The sequence below is a fragment of the Strigops habroptila genome, chromosome Z, assembly GCF_004027225.2.
Source record: "Strigops habroptila isolate Jane chromosome Z, bStrHab1.2.pri, whole genome shotgun sequence".
Classification (NCBI taxonomy): Eukaryota; Metazoa; Chordata; class Aves; order Psittaciformes; family Psittacidae; genus Strigops; species Strigops habroptila.
This window is the reverse complement of record NC_044302.2, coordinates 20,686,716-20,708,788: the sequence shown is the minus strand read 5'-3', so window position 1 is coordinate 20,708,788 and position 22,073 is coordinate 20,686,716. Positions and strand designations below refer to the sequence as shown.

The 22,073-nt window shown below is 44.2% G+C and overlaps 2 protein-coding genes across 8 annotated transcripts in view; both read right to left on the bottom strand.

Annotated features, from left to right (window-relative positions):
* PDPR (pyruvate dehydrogenase phosphatase regulatory subunit) overlaps positions 1 to 13,449 on the bottom strand; it is a 28,961-nt gene extending 15,512 nt beyond the window's left edge. Inside the window, exons 1-10 of one of the 7 annotated variants that reach the window (XM_030469903.1) lie at positions 13,349 to 13,435; positions 12,288 to 12,587; positions 9,202 to 9,335; positions 8,014 to 8,095; positions 7,759 to 7,922; positions 6,615 to 6,736; positions 5,623 to 5,740; positions 4,083 to 4,232; positions 2,949 to 3,047; positions 1,160 to 1,352 (exon numbers count right to left, since the gene is read on the bottom strand). In XM_030469903.1, the coding sequence (XP_030325763.1) occupies positions 1,160 to 1,352; positions 2,949 to 3,047; positions 4,083 to 4,232; positions 5,623 to 5,740; positions 6,615 to 6,736; positions 7,759 to 7,922; positions 8,014 to 8,095; positions 9,202 to 9,335; positions 12,288 to 12,514 (1,289 nt within the window). In that variant the 5' untranslated portion in view covers positions 12,515 to 12,587; positions 13,349 to 13,435. Of the gene's footprint in view, positions 1 to 1,159; positions 1,353 to 2,948; positions 3,048 to 4,082; positions 4,233 to 5,622; positions 6,737 to 7,758; positions 7,923 to 8,013; positions 8,096 to 9,201; positions 9,336 to 12,287; positions 12,588 to 12,983 lie in introns of those variants that run through there. The other 6 variants (XM_030469906.1, XM_030469904.1, XM_030469905.1 and 3 more) reach the window with 6 other exon arrangements.
* A 343-nt stretch (positions 13,450 to 13,792) lies between these two features.
* The window catches only part of GLG1 (golgi glycoprotein 1), an 86,229-nt gene continuing 77,948 nt past the window's right edge, over positions 13,793 to 22,073 (bottom strand). Inside the window, exons 24-26 of the mRNA XM_030511887.1 lie at positions 21,475 to 21,595; positions 19,481 to 19,587; positions 13,793 to 19,017 (exon numbers count right to left, since the gene is read on the bottom strand). Of these exons, the coding sequence (XP_030367747.1) occupies positions 18,850 to 19,017; positions 19,481 to 19,587; positions 21,475 to 21,595 (396 nt within the window). The 3' untranslated portion in view covers positions 13,793 to 18,849. The remainder of the gene's footprint in view (positions 19,018 to 19,480; positions 19,588 to 21,474; positions 21,596 to 22,073) is intronic.

Below are 22,073 nucleotides of genomic sequence, written 5' to 3'. Positions count from 1 at the left end.
CGTTAGGAGGCCGACTGCTTTGTCATTTTTTAGTACCTGGTGTAGGCTCAGCCACAAACCATCAGTGAGAGCACACATTTCAGCACAAGGTGCCAGCCAAGTTATGTTTAGCTACACTTCTAGCAGTGAAGGAGGAAGGCACGCTCCAGAGCTAAAGGACATAGGCAGCTCAGACCAAAGCAGAGCAGAAGGATCTGTTCACAGTCAGCAAACAGAAAAACAAAGGGGTTTGAGACTGATCATTAAAAGTTACATTAGCAAGTTTAGCTGCTTGTCTCAAGGCTGTAGCAACAAACAAATAATGCTTCACAAATTATTCTGACTCTTAGAGAACCTCACTGCAAAGATTTTCTATATTTCACATGACATAGAAAAAAAATCCTGAGTTGCTTCCCTGATGAGTTAAATTACTAGACAACGGACAGAAACTAGTGGAGACAACCAGATACTAGGACCTGACATGAAAAACAAGCAGCTTGTTAAGAAGGCTGTATGGCAGAAGGGATGCTGGGTTGCCAAAAATAAATGGCAGTCGGAGGGAGGGATGATCATTCTGCAAGTAATCTTGCTGCTGGGATCACATTTCTTCACCTGTCAAAGTATCTGCATTAACACAGGAACTAGATTTTACTAGGAAATTATTCCATTCTTAGCACACTGGCAGAGGACAGTCATTAACGATACCGGCAGCACTGGCATCCCATATGCAGTGCTTCATCTGCACCAGACTCACTTTGCTTTCAGAGAAATTAACTGCTGTGTCAACTTGAATGATCTAATGACTTCAATCAGATAATAAAGGGGATCATAGAGTACAGAAGGTAAGGGAATATATGGTTTGCTAAGCTTTTCTCTCTTCCTGGTAGATAAAGCCAGTTAGTTCTAAGGAAGCTTACTTGATCCCCAGTAGGCTGCTGATCACTGAGATGTGATGCCTGAGGAGAGTCCAACACAGATTTGGTTGGAATACACATGGTAGAACATAATCAGAACATGGCAATGGCTCCTCTCCTTCACTCAAGTTGGAAACAGAAGAGGAGTCTTTGTCGGAGGGGAAGTGACCAATAGTGACAAGAACATTCTACACAGAAGGATCATCTGAGCACTCTTTTCTTGGCTAAAACCATACTTCCACAGGTAACAGCCATAAACTACTTACTTGCCTGCTCCCCCACCATATGAGATACCAGCTGAGTTCATGCCAGCCAGAACAAAGTAGCCCCGAACAGTGGGTGACTCTCCCATGATACACCGCATATCTGGTGTGAAGGACTCGGGGCAGTTCACGAGCTGCATGATCTGCAGAGCCTCCAAATCCGGCATCCTGCGCAGAAGGGCACCCAGAAGTGGCTCTAGAGACAGACAAAAAAAGACCAGAAGTCACAACCTTTCGTCTCGACACATCAGCTACTTCACCTTCAAACTGGACAGCCCCACAGTTCTGAATCAGTATCTGAACAGACGGAAACTGCTTCCATGTTTGAATACAGTCACAGGACAAACCATTTACCTGCAGGAACCAACTACCTGAAACAGATCCCTCAGCATACCATAAGAGCAGCCACACCAGTCCAGACCAAGAGGCCAGCATTGTCCTCAACACTGCGAGAGTGTGTTCAGTTTTGTTAGGAAAAACAACAGGAAGAGACATCAACTGGATATCTAGCAAGAAGTAACAGGCAAATCTAGATGATGCTTATCCCATGCACTCTGCCTCCACTTACCATCAGCTCAGACGATTTCCTCAAAACCTGGTATCTTTTCCGTTTTTAGTAACTCCTAAATCGATCTCTCTTCTAAGTACTTGACCCATCTTCCCCAAAGTCATGAAAACACCCTAGAGAGACTGCCAAGGACTTCCACTTTTAGGATCTGTTGTATGAGGAATTTGTTGTATGAGGAATCACCATCTTTTGTGTTGAAATTCACACTCAATTAACTTTTTTTGATGCCTCTCAATTGGCATAATAGAAGAGACAGTGCGCAGAAGATTCCCATCCATCCAGTCCATCTCATTCAAGATTTCCTAGACCTCCATCTATTTCCCTTCTGTCATCTCTTTTCCTCAGCCCACTCAGACATTCATTGCTTGGAAACTGTTTCAAGCTTTGCTCAGCCTCTTGCTGTCTCTCACCAGGCCTTCTCTGGTCACACAATGCCCTCTGGAGATAGGCAGCCTAGAACAACAACTGGTGTCTGGCAAACAAAGGACTGAGTGTTGCATAATGATTGTGTTTTCTGCTCCTTTCCTAATAATTCCTAACTTGTCTTTTGCTTTAAGTGCTACTGAGCTGATGTCTTCACAGAACTAATACAACCTCAAGGTCAGTTCAAAGCCCATCATTTTGTATGGTGAAAATGAGACTGTCCCCACACCACCCACCCTGGATTTGCATCACTTCACATTTATCCTCATTGAATTTCCTTGCCACTTCATTGCCCAGTCATGCTGGAAAGGTCCTTTGGTAATTCTCCACAGTCTGACATTTGAGAGTGTTAATAAAGGGATAAGCTATCTGGTTTTGTTTTTCTTGTCACCACAACTTACCTTTGCATAGTGCTCCAGGTAAAAGCCCTCAAGATTCAGCAATAATACCACTCCTCACTTTACATAAGCAGTAAAATAATTAGATTCCACGTTATCTAAGAAATTACAAACAAAAACAATCTTTCTGACCTGCACTTTCTCTTCCCTCTCTCATGCATTAGAATTCCAGAGTGACTTTTTTTTCTTACTGATAAAAAGAGGGATCAGTGCCAGATTTGTTCTCACACCCAGCCCAATGTTTAAGCAACTGTACAGGCTATTTTAAAATCAAAAGGTGTTTCAATGAAAGAGATCAAAGCAGTAGCACAAGAGCTCAAGCCACAGCAACTGCAGCCCCAGAAAAGGATCAAATACTGGCTGAGTAAGCTCTGACTCTGCTCAACTGTTCAGTATGTTTGACCTGATAAAAGGGTAATGCTGGAACATAGCATACAGTTGCTTCCAAAACTTGGGCAATTTGTGGGTGCCAGCAAGCAGTGCCTTTTCATTTCAGCAGTACCTAGAAAATCAAAGAGGAAGTAGGTGCAGAGCTCGAGCAACTCATTAATGAAGCTAATATCATCAAGAAGGTCTGTAGTTCTATAAGATCTAAAACCCTTTAGTGTATGCCAACAGAAAACTGCACCCCATCTTGGCTCCACTCCCTGGAGTTTAGACTTTTATGGTATGAATACAGTATCTCTCAGAAATGAAAGTAAAATTAACCTGGGGAGTAGCTGGAAGAACATAATACCACTGCAGAAAGAAATCAGTGATAAACCATCCGTGCCTAGAATCACATACAGAGACATGTGCATTCACAAGAGAAAACTGGATCCCTGAAAAAAAAGGCAAATGTGAAGATGAGAGGGCACACACAAACTTACCAGGCATAAGAGAGGGGAAAAAACCATGACGACTCATAGACCATGCTATATTCTTTCCTTCAGAAAGAGCCCTCTGTGTAAAAGTATACACGGAATGTAAGAATAGAATTATATAAAATGGGAAGAGAAAGATGGAATGTAATAAACCACCACTGTCAGTGGTGGGATGAAATCTGGGAAGGAATAATACCAAGTTTTGTCCACAAAGAAACTGTCACCGATGGAAATGCACTTGGCAGCCAGCACTGAAGAGAGCTGCAGAAACAAAATACCACAGCTATGTGGCAGGTCAACAGTGTTGATGTCCAGTGTCACAAGAGGAGCAGCATGTGGCCCTGACAGTCAAAAATCAAATTAAATGGAAGAAGAGTGCTGGAAAGTTTATGTAGCACCTTGCTGCAATACAGTAAATTCGTATGTGCTGAGGGTCAGGGGGTGTTTTTAAACACTACACAGATATCAAGGTAGTCCTTGGTAAAGGGGTTTTATACAAATTACTGACAAATGAAGAGATAGATGAATTTGAGAGAACATTCATCTTTCCCACACCTTTCAGGTGAAGGCAGATACACACTGGCTGGTCACCAACAGCCTGCATCGTTGCCAACTCTGCCTCCTGCTGAAGTCAGGTGTTTCACTGCTGTGGGAATCTTTCTTCCCTAACATACCAAAATGATCCCAGTCTTCTTGGAGGTTCTGAATCTCCAGCTGGTTCCGTCCCTCTGTGAATAGAGGTTTGGGGTTTTTTTCAAAGCCTCCCGAGAGGATGCCACCTTGCCAGTTGCGTATGTAGATCCTGCCATCTGGGTCTACGACTGCTGCAGAGGAAAGAAAAGAGGTGGGAAGGGAACTGAGAGAAGGGTAGCTGTCTTACGCTGTTGTTCCACATCACCAGCGATGGGGTCTAGTGCCACACTGGGCCAACTACCACCTCCTGACATGAGAAGGGACAACCTCAGTCCCCCAGCCCCACACTGTCACACCATTCTGGTTCTCACAGGACACCTTGGTGGGCCGGTTTAGATAATCAAACCAGCATTAACTCCCACCACAACCGTGCATGTTAACTTTTGGGCAGCGCAGTAAATTGAACTGAACCTGAAGAGCACCCAAGCTAGCAGAACAGTGTTAGCAGGAGCAGGAGGACACAAGAGGGAGTCAGATCCCTTGTGGCACCGATAAGCTATGATATACTGGCTTAGTTCCACTGGAACTTCACCCAAGACCAGACCTTCCACCAAGAGATGTCCTGCCCTCCCCCTCTTTCTCTTCCAGTTAATTTTAGGAACAGTTAATTTTAACGGGGATGCATCACTCATCCCGTTTACTGCAGGCCACCAGCACAAAGAAAGTGGTCAGCACTAGGGTGAGGAACAGAGTCAAGTCTGGACTGCTTCCTCTAGTGGTAGAGTCAACTTGAAGCATTTATGATACACCACCTGACATGTTCCATAGCAATTTTTTTCCATGTACAGAAAAGTTGTGTGTGTGTATATATATATATATGTATGTGCTAGCATGTTTGGGTTTTTTTTTAAGTACTCAGTCAAGTAAAAGTGAAGCATTTGAGTACTCTGGTTAGAGAGGTGAATTCTCTGGAGAATATATACATTACTCACTAGAAGCAGAAACTCTTGCTAACAACTGAGAGTAAATAAGCAAAGCTTTCTACTTTCCAACCACAGTTTCTAAACACAGGGGCTTTGCTTTCAGAGAGTGAAAAGCCAGAACATGGGGGAGGAGCAATTACCTCAAGTGTTTGGTTGCCCCTACAGCTCATAGACATGTAAATGCGATTGTAAAGCCTTAGCTTCAGTAGAAGGAAAGGAATAGATGGGCCCTTTGGGGACAGCAGCCTGCAAGGAAAACATAGTGCCAAGGCTAGCACCCTCTCCAGCCCACAAATGCAACAATCCAAGTCTCAGACACACCTGCTAGTGAAGCTAGAGCCACGGCCATTCTCCTGCTAAGCTGACAAACTGTGAAAATCAATTTCTGCAGGAAAAGCTTTCCCAAGAATAAGGGAAGTGATTCTTTCTATCACTGCAAGAGGACAGCCAGAGCAATTCAGCTAGAATGCACTTCACAATCCCAAATGAGCTGAGAACCAATAGCCCTTAGTTGGCCTTTTTGTCATAAACTACGTGTCCCCTTGGAAAGGCAGGTATAATTCAGGAAGAAAAGTGAGGCAGAGCTAAGAAGCCTTACTTGGTAAGTTGCTTGCCAGAGGGTCATTCAAAGGATGCGTCAGGATGTAGAAGTGTTCGCAGGCATGGAGTGGGATATTGACTGCTTCCTCTGTGGCATGGCCCAACTCATAGGCCCACTGAAATAAAAATAAGTGCAGGATAGAACACAAAAGAAAAAAAATAACTCCAACAAAAAAGGCAGGACAAAAGCCTTTTTGACTTTGAGGGGTGACTCACAGGTCATCTCTGTGAGTTTGTTTTCATATAAGATTAACGAAGATTTGGTTCAGTCCTTTAAACCTTAAACAGACAGATTTTTTTTTCTCTTTTCTTAGGATTTGAATTATTTAGGATAAAGGTTGTTTTTCTGTTCCTCACATAAGATCTAGAAAAGTGGGGCCCTGATTCAAGACTAAGTAGTACCAACTTACAATACAAAAGCAAAACAAGATTTGTACACCAAAGCCAGTGCTAGGATCAGCCTCTAGAAGCAGAATAATCAGGATTTAGGTGCTTGTACTGCTAGGACCTCATACTATCAAGACAGCCAGCTGCTAGTTGAGAAATAGCAACTGTCAGATGTAATTTCACAGTGGAAAAGACGTGACACTAAGGAAAAAGAAAATAAAAGGAATTTTGGGGGCAGGAGGGAGAAAGAAGGGTGGAGGCTTAACTCTCTCACTAAGAGCCACAAAAAAATTTTTCCCAATCAGAAGGGCACACCCCCCAAGAAAGAGACCATGCGCAGAGCTGTACCAACAACCTGCAGGGTGCTGCTTAGCAGGTTAACATCCAGCCTTTGGTGGCAAGCAGAGAGCAAGCACTGCTCTCTTTCTTCACACCCTTGCTGGCCTGAGAAGCTGAATAACATGACTGTGATCTACTCCAGTAAACCAAGCCAAAGCACAAACCATAAAAAAGGGAAAACAAACAGAAACAAAAAACCAACTGAGGGAAGTGCACATGTCCTTAAGCAAAGACAAAAAGAAAGAAAGATTTCAGTAATTCAACCTGGCCAGCACAGTTGACAAAGTACTGGCATTTGATCTGTCCTCTGTCGGTCTCGATGGCAGTCACACGACCCTTCTGGACTGAGACATGACTGACACTCGTCCTTTCATGGATCTGGACACCTGAAGTGGACATCAGAAGGTCAGTAAGCCACAAGCCTTCTTTCTAATGTGTCCACCTACTAACGCAAAACTCTTAAACTCAACCTAAATGCTTATTTTTCTCTCTAAGACGTAATTTTTATTCTTGACTCAGTAATTCTTAGGTGAAACCCTGTTATTGGTAAAATACCAGTCATCTAAATTGTACATAATTTAAAGGCTGAGACTATGAAGAGTTACAGTGCTTTTCCTCCTGCAATAAACACACCCTAGTATCCACAACATGGAAAAAAAAGTCTCGGCTATGGATTTCTTTCCATTATAATTCCTTTATGCAACAAATTCTGTAGTTTCAGATGGCAAGACTGGTTATTTTACAGGAAATCAGTTATTGGAGGGGGGGTGGAAATCATTCAATTAACAATACACAAAAACACTGGACTAAAAGAAACTAAGAGAGGTATCTTCCCAAGTAGCTTTTTCCAACCTGACAGACTTTCATCCTTAATGACCTTTCTCGCTGTTACCATACCTAACCTTTCTCCTACTTTTAGACCACTCCAAATTTGCCAAAATGCTGTGCAAACAGCATTTATTTCTAAACTTCCAAAGCCATTTCTAAAGCCTACGTATCCAATGAAATATTCCACATGGTCTTAGGCACAACATTTCACTTGTAGATAATCAAAACTCTTTTGATCTGTAATTCTGAGTCAGGTCCTATAAACGATTATTTTTATGATAAAAGAGTGTGTGCTTATTTAGAGAAATACATAACCAGTAAGGGCAACAAACTGGTGCTTGATTTATCACAGCAGATCTGTAAAGATTCAGTATGTTTAATAAATAAATAAATAAATAAAAATCAGCCTGTCTTCTGAGGAAAAATACGGTTTTAAAGTATCTGAACCTGACAGAAATAACCAAGTTTTGGTCTTCAGTGCTCAGTCAGAATACCAAGAGATGCAGAACATAATTTTCTTCTATGAAAAGAAGGTAACTATCATGCAGGAGAGCACTCTATACATAAAAAAACCTCGTACCATTCCGTGAGGCAGCAGTTGCCAGAGCCAGACTCACATTGGCAGACGACACAAGAGCATCTTCTGGCACATACATGGCCCCCACAAGGTCATGGATGTTGATCAGTGGGTGGAGTTGTGCCACCTTCTTTGGGGTGATAATTTCACAAGGTATCCCCATTACACTGCCATGGGATATAAGAAAAATGCTGTCATTAGTCTTCCAGGAGAGCTGGTGCAAGCTTGAGATCAGTTATACTTCCTGCTTATACGTACTTCAGTGATGAAGCGATGCGTTTCAGAGAGATTAGTCGATCCTGAGTCTGAGCCAGTGAAATGGAGCCTGTCTTCACGTACCCTACAACAACAACCAAAGTCAAGTCAGATTTGGACAGAATCTTGAATTCCTTTTCATCTCAGACCCATTGCTTTAAATTAATGGCAGAGCCGTTGCTTCTACTACTCAGGAGCCTGGAAATTCCAGATCCTCAACACTACACAGCTAATAATTAAAAAGTTGCATTAGTCAACTTCTAAAAAAAATCCAATTTAATTCATTCTATTACATTTACTCATGTTTTAAAAAAATCCTGAACTTCACACATGGTACCTATTAAAAGAGAGAGAGGTTACTGGCAAAAAAGTGATGTAGTAACTACTCAGAAGAACAAGTCCTTGACAACTGAACACCGATACTCTGTGATCCCACCACTGGCAATAGAATCGTAAGATGGTTTGGGTTGGAAGGGACCTTAAAGCTCATCCAGTTCCAACCCCCTGCCACAGGCAGGGACACCTTCCATGAGACTAGGTTGCTCCAAGCTGCGTCCAACCTGGCGAGGGATGGGGCAGACACAGCTTCTCTGGGCAACCTGACAGAATACTACTAACCTTGATTAGAGGCACAGTTATTAACTTCTGTCAAGTCTGACATATATTAGAAGTCCTTGTCAGCAGAAAATGTTCAATGATCAAGTTCTTCCTATCAGGTACATGCCTGAACATTTTGGAGGGAAAGGGAGAATTTCCCTATTCTCTTATTCTTCTTCCACACAACTATTTTCTCCTTATTTTTAGAGTGAGAGTGGAGTAAGACACCCTGCTTTAGTGCTTCTGTTAACCACCTTCTCTTTTTGAGAAGTGAACTGGTGCAGAAAATGGACCATTTGCTCCTGTCACTGCAATGTACTTTTCAGAGTCATGAAAATTGACCTACACTTGCCCAAGTTACAGGCAACATAGGAACTGACAGTGTTTGCAGGCTGTCTGCCTTCCACCCATCCAATACCCTTCTTCCCGCTCTTCTGATTAATGACATCCCTTCACATCTGATTCAGTCCAAATGTATCGGTTTTGAACAGGAACCAACCAACCTTTAAGATCCTGTAGAACTACATTTGTATTTCAGCATTAATAGTTTGATTCTGTTTCCCAAAGATCACTCAAGAATTACACTTTTAGTACCTGTTTTTACTCCTGTCTCTTGTTCCAGCTGCTGGTAGAGCTTGTTTGAATAGTCTGCCATCTTCAGCTCAATGGATGCGTGTCTGGCTGTGCTCACGATGCCAGCACAGAAGCGAGTGGTACCAGCAGCTAACCTGCAGAAGTTGCATAGAAGGCCTCAGCTGGCTGGCAGGCAGAGAGGTGAGACCCCTCCACCCTGCTGGTCCAGCAGCTCTGCTGACAGCACAGACCAGGCAGCAAGCTTGCCCCCAACCACATCAGACCAAAGGCTGTAAGTTGGATGACGGAGGGATAACGCAGCCTCTAGGATTCCTTTAGTTCATTTCTGAAAACGCACTGTTTTCCAGAACAACTTCTCTTTAACTAGTCCTAAACACTGAAAGTTTTCAAATAATCAGAGATTCCTAGACTAGTTTGTCATCCATGTGGAGCTCTACACAGTTTCTCTCCTTGTCTCAACCCTATCAGTGTGCAGGGCCACTGGGAAGCTTTGCCAACAATTTTAAACACTGTCCAGATGAGAAAGTCAAAGTGAATTTCCAGGAGTATTTTGAAGTTGAGCAAAGGCTGAGGTCTGCAAATCACAGACTGGTTTGGGTTGGAAGGGACTTTGAAACTCATCCAGTTCCAACCCTCTGTCACGGGAAGGGACACCTTCCACTAGACCAGGTTGCTCCAAGCCCTGTGCAAGCTGGCCTTGAACACTGCCAGGGATGGGGCAGCCACAGCTTCTCTGGGCAACCTATCCTGTACGTTTCGTATCTTTGTTTCACCTGGGGTCAGCAGTCTGCTCACACGTCAGGGTACCACAATTTCCTGCTGTGGACTACCCCTTCAGTCCTAAACAACGTTGCTTTAAATTTGAAAGAAACCTTTAAAGCATTGATGATGAGTAATGATGATAAAGTAAGATGAGTCAGTGACCAGAACCCTGCAGCAGTGCAACGTGCACATAACACAGCAGCAATAGTGGCAGCATGTTGTTGCTGTGAGTCCTAACTGATGACTGCTGGATTGCATCAAGCAATTATTACATTATTAAATACTACCTTATGCTTAAGTCAACCTGCCTACCTGATTCTTCCTTTCTCCAAAGCAGGACTTCCCTTACATAAAAATTGACTTGGATTTCTGTCTTCCACCTTTGCTGTTTACAGTAAGAACAAGTCCCTCTTACTGTGCAGTAACTGCCACACAGGTACATCTATTTCTTACCCCTTTTTAAACTGTCCCTTAAACCACTGTTCACCCACCTATTGGTGAAAGGCCACTGTAGAGACAGAAACCTATTAAAAACTCCCTGCAGCAGAGGTGGGGGAAAACAAAACAGCATCTCCCTTGCAACCTACTTCCACAATACTTCAAATCATTTTTCCTGCTGCTAAAGCAATCCTGATGTTTTCCACTTGCCTACAAAAACCTTTGACAAGACTGCTTTTGGCCTATGGTATCTATACTTTCTCAGCAATTCCAATCAAGAAACAGCTGAGTAAGGTGTGTCCCTACTTGGTGACAACCAAAACAGCTGAAGCATGATTTCACCAAGCTGTGCTTCACGTGAGATGTTTCTGCTAATGCCAGACTGTTCTTTTTCCCTGAGCATGCACATAGACTGAGCTCATATAGCATCTAACTCAATGAAGATCTGTCATGGGGTATTCAGACCCCACTCCAAGCCAGTCAGGATTACATTCCATTACAAATGAAGCCTAGAACCCTATTTCACTCCAAAAGACACTGCTCTCAAGGTCTCAGATGACACTACCCAATTTCTTCTTTTTGCAACTATAAAGAATTTGATAGTACCTGCTTCCCAGCCACCAAAGTCAAGGAGTCACGGTTAATTATTCCTGAAGACAGCATCAGGCGGGAAACTCTACACTAGACAGTAAATATTCGCAGCCCAGAACCTATTTAGGGTGTTAGGAGCTGCTGCAATAAACACCCCTTCAAGTCTTATCGCTACCTCATACCTAAGGTCCCAAAATTGCTTAATGAAAACGACACAAATCTACCTCTGAAACAGAAATCTAAACAACAGGTAAGGGCTGTGCAGTCAGCTTTACACAGGATCTCCATGCTCTGCCACAGACTGCAGATCCAACTCACCAAGGAGAGCACGACTTGTACTCAGCCAAGCTGCAACAGCCTTGGCTGTTTTACAGATAGGCACCAAGTCCTGCAACAGGAAAACTAGATAACCCAAACCTTTAGCCAGCTCACAGCATGGTGTTCTAGTGATGTCTCTTCATAGCCTCCACACCTCCCAGAATTCTCTTTTGAGCTTTGCTAGTAGCCTAAAACTTCATATGTTTATTTCATCCTACTTCTAGAGATGGTCGATAGGGGCTGGGTGATTTACAGAGTTTTAGTTCTCCTAAAATGGTCCATCTTTGCCAGCTGCAGTGTGTTTTACATTACCTGCAAGTGTACCAGAGCAGACGGATATCTCCCAAAGGAACTGCAGTCCACGGAAAACCCATGCCAGGACAGAGTTCTCCTGATAGGAACCACAGCTCATGGAAGACGTGTGCCAGAGCCCAGCATGATCATACCCGACTCATCACCCCCCCCGCACTTCTTAGGCTGGATAGAAGACCCTGGAGTGCAGGAGTGAAGTTGAGCGTGGGATAGGAAAAGTGGCATTTTAATCTTTGGTTTGTTTCTCACAACCTGAATCTATTTTAACTGGCATGAAATAAAGTTAATTATTTAATTATTTTAAGCTGATTCTCCTGAGGCAAGTCTGCTCTGCCCACAACAGTAACTGGTAAGACATTTCTGTGTCTTTATCTTGATCCATAAGCTTTCTCAGACTACTTTCTCCCCGGTTTTGCTAGGAAGGAAAGTGGCTGTGTGGGAATCTCCCACTTCACCAAAGCTAACCCGCTGCAATGGCACAAGGGATATGCTTCACCCCACAGGTCTGCCCTGTGCTTTGGAACAAACAGTAAATTATGGTTACCAATATTCAATGTAATCTTGTTCCTCAGGTCCAAGTCCAGATGAAGAGGTAAAAGCAACACATTCCAGCAGATGCTGCTATGCATAGAAGTCCTGTTTCTTGAGTTACCAGAAATCCTTACCTGCCCTGCTCAAGTAAGACTATATCCTTCCAACCCATCTTGGAAAGGTGATATGCCACAGAGGTGCCCATGATTCCACCACCACAGATGACAACCTGTGCCTGTGCCGGCAAGGCAACTGGATGAGGTTCTGCTGTACTTGAGGTGCTTTGCCGGGAGCAGGTCATTCTTCTCCATTTTGGGTTAGCCACCCGCCAATGGATATCTGATAGCAACCGGAGAAACATCCTGGCAGCTGTTTGCCAGGTTTCTTGAAGCACCGCCTAGATGTGTCCAGACGTTAGCTAAGGACCACTCCTTCTAGGAAGGAAAAGATGAGAATCACATTACCACTTCTCTTATTATATACAAGTCTGGCAGCGGCAAACATCATGTGGTGCACCCAGTAGAACACAGGAAAGCTGGTGAGTAAACAGAAAAGCAGTTAATCGGTCCTGAAACAACAGTATTGCTATTAAGGTTTCAACTTAAGATTGTATAATGGGCACAGGGCATTATACCTTTGTGTCCGACATCTGCGTAACTTGACAAGGAGCAAAGAATCAGACGAAAACCGGAAAATAACATTGAGAACTCTGTCATCCGAACAACAGGTAGAACAGCGCAAGCCAGCAGGCACAGAACATGCTCTGAAACCTTTCATAAGGGCTAACAGTGCGCGAGTGAGCTCGGTTATTAACATTATCAGGCCTTTACCTGAGGCAGGACACAGAGTCCGGTCACAGCAACCACATCGAGGAGCCGCAGAGGCTCTCTCCGACACCCTGGGCTCTCCCACCACACGCTCCCAGGGCCGCTGGCTGCGGTACCACCACAGAGCTCTCAGCCCATGTCCCTAACCCCGTGCTGCAGGCTGGTGCCTCCTCACGGATCCGTGTCGGGAGGGCGGCACCGCCGGAGGAGCCGCCGCGCTGCCCGCCCGGACCCTCACGGCAACGGCTCGCAGGGCGGGAAGGGGGGCTCGGCCTGCTCTCCTCCGCCGCATTCCCGGCCCCGGGGAGCGGGGCGGGCTGGAGGAGGAGGAGCGGTGCCGGGGGAACGGCGGGGCCGCGCCGGCTCACCTGAAGCGGCGAGGGGGGGGGAAGACGCACTGACCTTCCGCGCTTTACGGCCGCCAGCCGCGGCGCGACAACCCGCCCCTGCGCGCCCCGTCACCCGCCCCGGGGAGGGAGGGAGTGGAGCCTGAGGAGGGACGGGACGGGACGGGGGGGGGGGGGGCGCGGCTTAGCGAGGCTCCGCCCCTCGCCCCGCCCCCGGGGGCGCGCGCGCCCCGGGGAATGAACGACAAAACAAGTAAAAAACCTGCAGACTCTTTTTATTAAATTCTCCCGTTTCATCTGTACAGAAAACAAACAAAAGGAACGCACATTATTATATTCAGAATCTCGGTAACGTCTCAAAATTACACAGCATAGACATATAAAAAAAAGAAAAAAAAAAAAAAAGAAAACACACAAAACCCCAACAAAAACCAAACCCAAAACAACCCGAAAAGAGGAGCGGCTGGGATTTATACACAGCGAGGGGAAACAAGGTACAGAAAAGGTCTTGTTAATGTCACATCTGAAAATAATAATTATAATTAAGAAAGACTAAGTTCAAACAGCTTCTGCTGTACTACAGGAATCCCCGCTGTGTCTGGTTTGGTTTCCCAAAAATCCTGGCTCCCAGCTCTCCAAGATGCTGCCGAGCCCAACACAAGTGTTATTGCCAGCTCCTGATCACCTCCACTCAGCACGAGCATCCCTTTGCCCTAGCTCAGTATTCCCCAAGGCAAGAGCTACACCTGCACTCCAACTCACTAAATACAGGGAGGCAGCAAGGTGGGATTTGGGAGATGCCAGGAAGGAATCTTTTGCTTTCAGTCAGCTATGGAATGAAACTGGAGTGTTGTGGAAGGAGAAAACAGCCATCTGCCCCTGGCCAGCGAGTGGCAACACATTATTCCCACTCCCTGCCCCACACCGGTGGCACTCGATGGGTGGACGCCGGATCCCACCAGCGCAGGAGGAGCAGCGGTGCCAGCTCAACTCTCTCCTGATCGGGTGTGATTCGGATCCCCTCTGTCCACCCAAGCCGGGGAAGCGAGGCTGGTCTGGCCCCTGAGCAGGGAGACTGCCGTAAATGTACCTGGGAGCTGCCCTGAAGGTTGGGAGCCCCGTAATTAAGAATAGACTCTCACTAAAGCTGTTTCGAGCCTTCAGAGCTGGGTTTTAAACAGGGACACAAGTGCTAGATGAAATGTTCCGGTTCCATACCACTCATGCACTCGACACACGCTTCAAAATTACCTTTTTCTGTCAAAAAACAAAACTGATAAAAGTAAAAAAAAAAAAAAAAAAAAAAAAGAAGAAAAAAAGGGTACTACAATCTCAACTAAATAATAAAGTTGGATTTTAACAGAAGTCGCCATCCAACTTGGGACACAATTCCTCTACAGAGTGATGGGACTCAAGTGATCCCTCTGGCTTGTCGCATTTCTTCCCTCCATGCCCACCCAGAGTCAGTTTCTGTACTTGAGACATTCACTCCTCTCCATTATTTTTAACACAATGCACTTACTGTGGATTCTTTCAGAGCAAGGTTGATTATGTTCCCATGGATTCAAGTGTCAGGTTCTGGGGGAAAAGCTTAAATTTTGTTACAGAATCTCTTGAGCTTCATTAGGGTTTTTCCCAGCCTTTGGCAGCAATGCAGACACACAGGTGCTCAACTCAACTGGCTGGACAGCACCTGAGGGCAGGAATATTGTTCCTGCCCAGAGGAGTTACGCTCCAGCAGCCAGAAACAAGGCAGGGCAATCCCGAGTTGAAACTCAGCAAAAGGACTTGATTAGACGCACTAGGTAAACAATAAATAAGCTTATTAAAGGTCAACAACAGTGAATACTAATGGCTAGCAGGAGTGAAGGAACAATGTGTACATCTACTTGAAGATGTCCATGCTCACTGCAGGGGGGTTGGATTAGATGAGCTTTGAAGGTCCCTTCCAACCCTATTCTATGATCATGTATGGTCCCCTCACACACATCCCACCATGTAGGAAACAGAACCTGTTAACCCTTGCAGCAGCAGGAGGAGGGGAACAGAGAGCTGTACACCTTGCTAGATCCCAGTCATCCAGTCCTACCCACCAGCATCACTGCATCCACGATAAACTTTGCAAGAGGTGGTTTTGTGATGACGAGGAAAAAAACCCAAACCAACCACCAGGAGGTGCACTCTGTGGAAGGCAGCCTCCTCCACCAAAAGGAAGAGGTACCCCAGCTTTTGCCACACCAACACTCTTCCTTTGGTGGATCACAGCTATTTCTAGCACTGTCAACTAGATTCGAGAAGTCAAAAAGGCTTCCTCAAGGTCAAGGCAACAGCAGTGTTTCTTACAGCTATTTCTTTCTTTCCCTGCCATGGAAAACTGATACCTGCAGGTGAGATGTTGTGTTGGCAACAGCACCAGCAGGTTATTTTTGGAAGCGTGGGTTTCTGTGCTTTTGAGACCTCCAGATTTTTAGGTATAGAAGGAGGATGACGTTTCAAGACTGGGACTGGTAGATTTCTAGTCATGAAAAAAGCGAATTTGATCACAAGCAGTGGCAGGAGGCCCCATATTAAAATGTGAGGAGGTTAACGGTGCTCATGGGCCCTCTGCCAGTGTCACACCTTTAGAAGGTGGGTCTGTGCCCTTACAGTGACCAAGGGCATCAAGGGAACTGTGCAGAAATTGATTCTGTATTCTACCTTTGCTTCAGAAGGCCTCCAGACACACACCTGCAGCACCATCCCAGAGCACTTGCACTGAAACCGCATTCCCAGGTGAGCCTGCTGACACAGACAAGAACACTACCAACCACAGACCATCACTGTAGACTACAGTCACCTAACACAGCACTCCAGGTACCCTCATCTTAACCACCTCCAAATTAAAACACAAAAAAACCCCCAGCAAGCCTTATATCTGAAAGTAAAGAAAGTCACCTTTGGGGCTAAAGAGAGTTTACATTCAGAACTATGGCTACAAACCTACAATTTTCACTGCAATGTCTTTTGGAATTTAGTGAAAGATGCTATTTCTAGACAATAAGCCATCTAATTAGGCTTTTCAAGCTAATCAGGTTACAAAACGCCTTTTCAAAGAGCCACAACAGTTTTAAAAAAGCCCTCTGAGAGCAATTTCATTATGCCTGATAGACACTTCGAGAGGCAGGGCCTGTGCCAAGCAAGCAAGGACACAGATCCTGCTTCCCTTGCCAGTAGCTCTGCAAACACACCCATTTCTACAGCAGGAATTCCAGCACTCTTGTCAAGTGACACAACACACACATATAGCTGCTGAACTAACCTTTGTGGTGTTACACACCTGTGCTGCCTCTAGAAACACGATCAACCACCCCTCCTCTGCCCCACTTCACATGGACAGAGGGCAGTTAAGCTGCGAGCACCAGGGAAAAGGGGTGAGAAGAAAAATTCAGGTTTAATTTTGTTCTACCTAACTGCCTAACCACAGTCCTACCACTCACTAATTCTCCACTGATTGTTCATTGCTCAGACTTTCACTACTGCTTGCCTTGTGTTCATAATACTTTGATATAAAACCAGAAGTGTTTGTGAAAGACTCACTAGCATAGTAAGTCTAAAATTGTATCACGAATAGTTTGCTGTCCATTCATGGAGTGGGATGAAGGTACATTTGCAAAAAGCTTCACTTGCAGCAAAAGCTTACAGTATTTTGTATTTGCCATTCTGTACATGCAGCATCATCAGAATCAGCTGGTCCACACTCCAGAGTGTCTCAAACCACCTTCACTGTTCTTCTAGAGAACATTGTGGAGAGCTGGAAATGTCAGGTTTTACCTAGCAGTACACTACGCAGGAAAAGAAAATCATGGTTCAAGTGTCAGCCCAGGTTGGACAGTTCCAGGCACATGATTTTTACCGCAGCACACACACATGAGCACATCTAAAAGGTGAATAAAGTATCTCCTACTGTACACATGGACTCTTGTACAGTCACCTCTCGATTCCCCCAAAACAATGTTTCAGCCTGTGCCTTATGACCTCCATGCCCCCTTGTACTTGAGGAACAAAGATGATGGTAAGAAAAGGCCACAACTACTGGTGCAGCTTTTCTAAAACACCTTCCTTGGGCTCTCAGGTGTGAGTATCAGGTTCTGGAAGCGTAACTATACACAGAATGAGTGCACACATTGATGGTAACAATGTGAAAGCTACTTCCCTTAAAGATCCAGATGTTTATATACTTTCATACGACACTATCTTCCTCCCATCCACTCCTCCTTGGCCTTCTGGACCAGCACTTGTGTCCTACATTCCATGAAAGACCAGTTGCCATCACTGTCGGTTGTAGTTGCGGAAACAAAAATCACTCTTCAGTGCTACCATTCAAAGCATGAAGACCCAGACAGGCCAGTTACAAACCACTGCACTATCCCACAACTAACCATCTTACAGATAGAGCAGGTTGAATGTTCAGTCACCTTCTCCATCACTGTCAGAACACTGTATTACCTGCATGTCAACACCATCTATACAGTGTTAATTTGGAAGGGTAACAGCTTAGCAGCAGCGAGATAAAATAAAAGGAGTGTTAGAATTTTACTGCATCATTGCTAATAAAAAAGTTGACCAAGTGACTGATCAGGGCACTTAATGCCCGCTGACAGGAGCAGTGTACACTCCTGACAGACTCTACACGCCTTGTGTCTACACTGTGTCTTTAATTTACTGAAATACAAGTTGTACAGCTCACGTGAGTATTCAATCCTGGTCAGTATTTTATTCTATCTTGCAAGTGGCAGGGAAAGAAAAGGAGGACATCTTTTCAGGGAAAAAAAAAAAAAAAACACCAAAAAAAAAAACCCCACCAAAAAAAAAAAAAACAAACCAAAAAAAAACCCAGTCACAAAAGCAAGATATGCACTAGAAGGTGACACCACTGACTGGTGTCCTTAGATTGTCCAAGACTATGCTCTGAAGATGCTTTACACAAGATGAGCAAGATGTCCAAAACAAGACCAACTGTGGTATAAGATGCAATCTCCCTTTAATTTCCTGCCTCCACTTCACCCAGCCACAGAGGATGACTAGATTTCAGTACGAACCATTACCTAAATCATATAGTCGGTATGCAGATATATGTCTTTCTTTAAAAATTGACTTAAAAACTGCTTGAGCTGCAGGTCATATCAGTCTGATTTGGAGAGTGAAGGCAGTTCCAACAGTAAAATAGAGACTTGTCTACAGGCAGGTAAACAAGAGTCTGCTAACAGAGGGGTAACAAAAGCTGCTGCTGGCTGGGCTGCCAATGTTGCACACAAACTTTTATAGGATGAAGATGCTGTGGGTGAGATCCAGGATGGGAAAACTGAGCCAACACCTGCTGCTGTTCTAATTTTTTTTGTTTGTTTTGGGTTTTTTTTTTTTTTTCTGTTTTGTTTTGTTTGTTTTTATTCTCCTCTCACAAGAGGGGGTTGGTTGACTATACAGAGGAGGGCTGTACAAAACTGGGCACTGGGCAGGCATTTCTTCAGCAGGCAATCCAGGCTCTACCTATCCTTGAGCTCTCTTGTTACCCGCTTGGTGATGCGTCCACACATCAGGCCGATGAGGAAGAGTACACAGATGCCGACTGTGATCACAGACAGTATGTAATTCTTGGATGGAGAGGTCATAACTTGCATGGCAAGGTCAGAAAAGCCTTCTGCTGGGGCAACCTGGAGGTGAGAAGGGAATAAATAAGCCAACCTGCACTTCTCATGCAACCCTTAGCCCTGGCATTTATCAGGCTTAGTCCCTGATGCTGCTATTGCCTCCTATCATCATCAGACTTGGCCTGAACCACAAAGCAGCAGGTCTGCAATGAATCGTCTGAAGGAACTACTGCTCAGCAGACAGCTTTGTAACAGGAAATTCTGCTGAGCGCATTATATTGCCCCAGACCATCTCTACAGGAGACCAAACCCTGGGTGCACAAAAACCAGTTTAATTCTGCAGCATGAAGTCTGCTGAGAGAGTAACAAGTTCAGAAAAGGAGACCTCATTTCAATTTTTTTGGACCAAACTCAAAATGTTAAACTTCCTTCAGGGACAAGAATTTCACTGCAGTTGAAGTTTTTCCATGAACAGCTTGCAACAGGAAGATACAATGCAAAAAGAAAAGGGAAATGCAATAAATACCTTTGCAGCATAGCTCCACATTTCAATACGATCATTAAGGCGTTTCTTGCATTCAGGCTGCAACCTCACACGTTTATCTTCCAGAGCTTCCATTAAGCATGACATCTCTGTAATGCACAGAAGATGGTGTTACAAAATAGAAGCAGGGGCTTCAACAACATGCCACAGCAAGGCTGCTGGAAAGGGCCACTTGAATTAAGGCTGATGGTTACACAGCTTTCTAAACAGACCAGCCAGCCCAACAGGCTGTATACAAAGTCCTGCTGTACTCTTGCAGTTTCACTAAGATCCATGATTAATAGTGCATTTTGAGATGCAAGGAATTTTGACTTCCAAGAAGAAATTTCAGTACATGTCCAATTATTTATAAAGTCTTGTAAATTTGCACCTTCAATGAGCTGTACTTTAAATTCCACGCCACTATCCCTTAGAGAGAACCAAGAACAAATTCAGCTCAGGAATAAACAGTGTTATCTCCTTAGACTTCCTAGTAATTTCTTTTGATCAAGAGAATGTTTTGGAAAGGTTTCACTTCCTCAGTTTTCACACAGTCCTGTGAAAAGGAAATGGGATCACAATGCTCTGGGGTGCCTACAGAGCAGCTTGGCTAACTCATAAGCTCTTTTATATGCTCATATGAGACAACAGCATAAAACTTTGTATTTTATACTTAGGCTGCTTTACTTGAATAATCCCTAATTGGATGTTTTCTGCTTTGCAGTAAAGAGGTATTTTGTTCATAGCAAACAGACTGCAAACTTTAACTCCAGACTTTTTAAACACAACTGTCAGTTCAAACACCGAGACGCAGATCCCTCTCTAAGCTTCAGACTTCTGCGTATCTTCAGCACAAACACGTCAGAAGACACATCAAAAGCATTACGACAAGACAGGAATAAATAAAGGATATCCAGAATTTCAGAAAGGCATTCAACAACCAGAACGAAAGGTAATGATCAGGAAAATACTTGGCTGCTATTTTTAATGCCAGATAAACTCAGAAATATGGGAAAGTTCAAACCTTTCCCCCCCTCCACCACTACCTTTGCTTAAACAGCCATACACACTATCCAGCTAGCTAACATAATAGCAGTAACAAAGTGCAAGAGCTTGACCTCAAACAGGAAAAGAATGGGTTAGGAAACACTTAAATAAATGAGATTTCAAGAGGTCTGACCCTGCTGAACTCAATCTTGGAGGACTTAGAACAACTGATGAAGTCTCAAAGCCTTTAGCTGCTATGTGATCTTAGAAAGTGTAGTAAGGATTACCTACCCTCTGTGATATTGGAAAGGAAAAAACTGGTATGTTTAAGCAGAGAAGGGAAAAAAGATCAAAGGACTTCAGTTTGATTTTATTTGTCAAAAATATTGAAACAAAGAAGCCAACCATGGACAAAGACTGACACAAAGAAAGAAGGACCAAAGGGATCAGCTAAGAAAGAATCCTGGGAAACCAAACTGATTTACTCCTGTAAAAGAAGTAGCTCAGTTCTAGGGAAGTTTCTGGGACAGATGATGTAACATCGTCGTTAAGAAAGCTTGGGAGCTGTATCTTGTGGGAAGCTGATATAGGGTGCAACATAACCTCACTGAAAAAGGAGCCCGTGTATTTCAGCCCATGTGTATTAAGAGCTCCTTTTCAATGGGATTTCACCGAGGAAGGATTTTATAGAAGTGTTACAGATCTTTCATCACACACTACTGTCAGTAATCATATGGAACTTAAAACATACTCATTAAATCTGTAGATAAGGCTGCAGATTTATATCAAGACTGAAGAATAGGTCCCGCCTTAGACACCAGGAAGGACTGCTTCTTGATACCCACCTTCTATTGGCATCTACTGCCTCTGCAGCTGTTCCACCTTATTACCCACCAAGTGGGTAAGTAATAAAGGTGGAAATATCTTGTACTTAAGATAATGCTGGCAAGAAAATGCCGCTTAACGCTCCCAGGACCGAGAAGTTATACAAATAAAGAATGAGCACTTACGGCGTCCTCTCCCTGGTGGAATGGCAGCACAGTGGTGCTTGATATCCAGGGCACAGGCTGTGTGGAGCACTGGGTCAACAAATATATCTGCTTTGCTTTCCTTCAGCATATTGAGCACTTCCTAGGAAGGGGGAAATTACAAGTACATCTCAAAATGGAGAGAGAACAAAACTCATACTGCTTAATGTTTCTGAAAGATGCATCATCTTTTTAAATCCAGTATTGTGACAAAAACCACCACTGGATGAGGCTATGAATGCTGCTTTAATGGCCTGCTTTATAAAGGGTTACCATAGTTATGGTCATGAAAAGATCCATATTAATCTAAAATGCAAAAGTTAATATGCCAAGGTTACTTCAGCTAGAACTGAAATAAGGTGCCATAGCCATGGAGCGATTCATACAGCCCTTGATCACAGCCAGGGCCTAAGCCATTCCCAGGGCTCAGGAAGCCTGCAACGGAGGCAGCAATGGAAAACAAGATTAGTAACAAGAAACTTTGGCAACCATCATCAACAGAGGATCCAAGCCTGGAATAGGGAAGGAGGCCCTGTCAGCACAATTTTCACTGGTAAATTGAAATCGAATTGAATCACCGC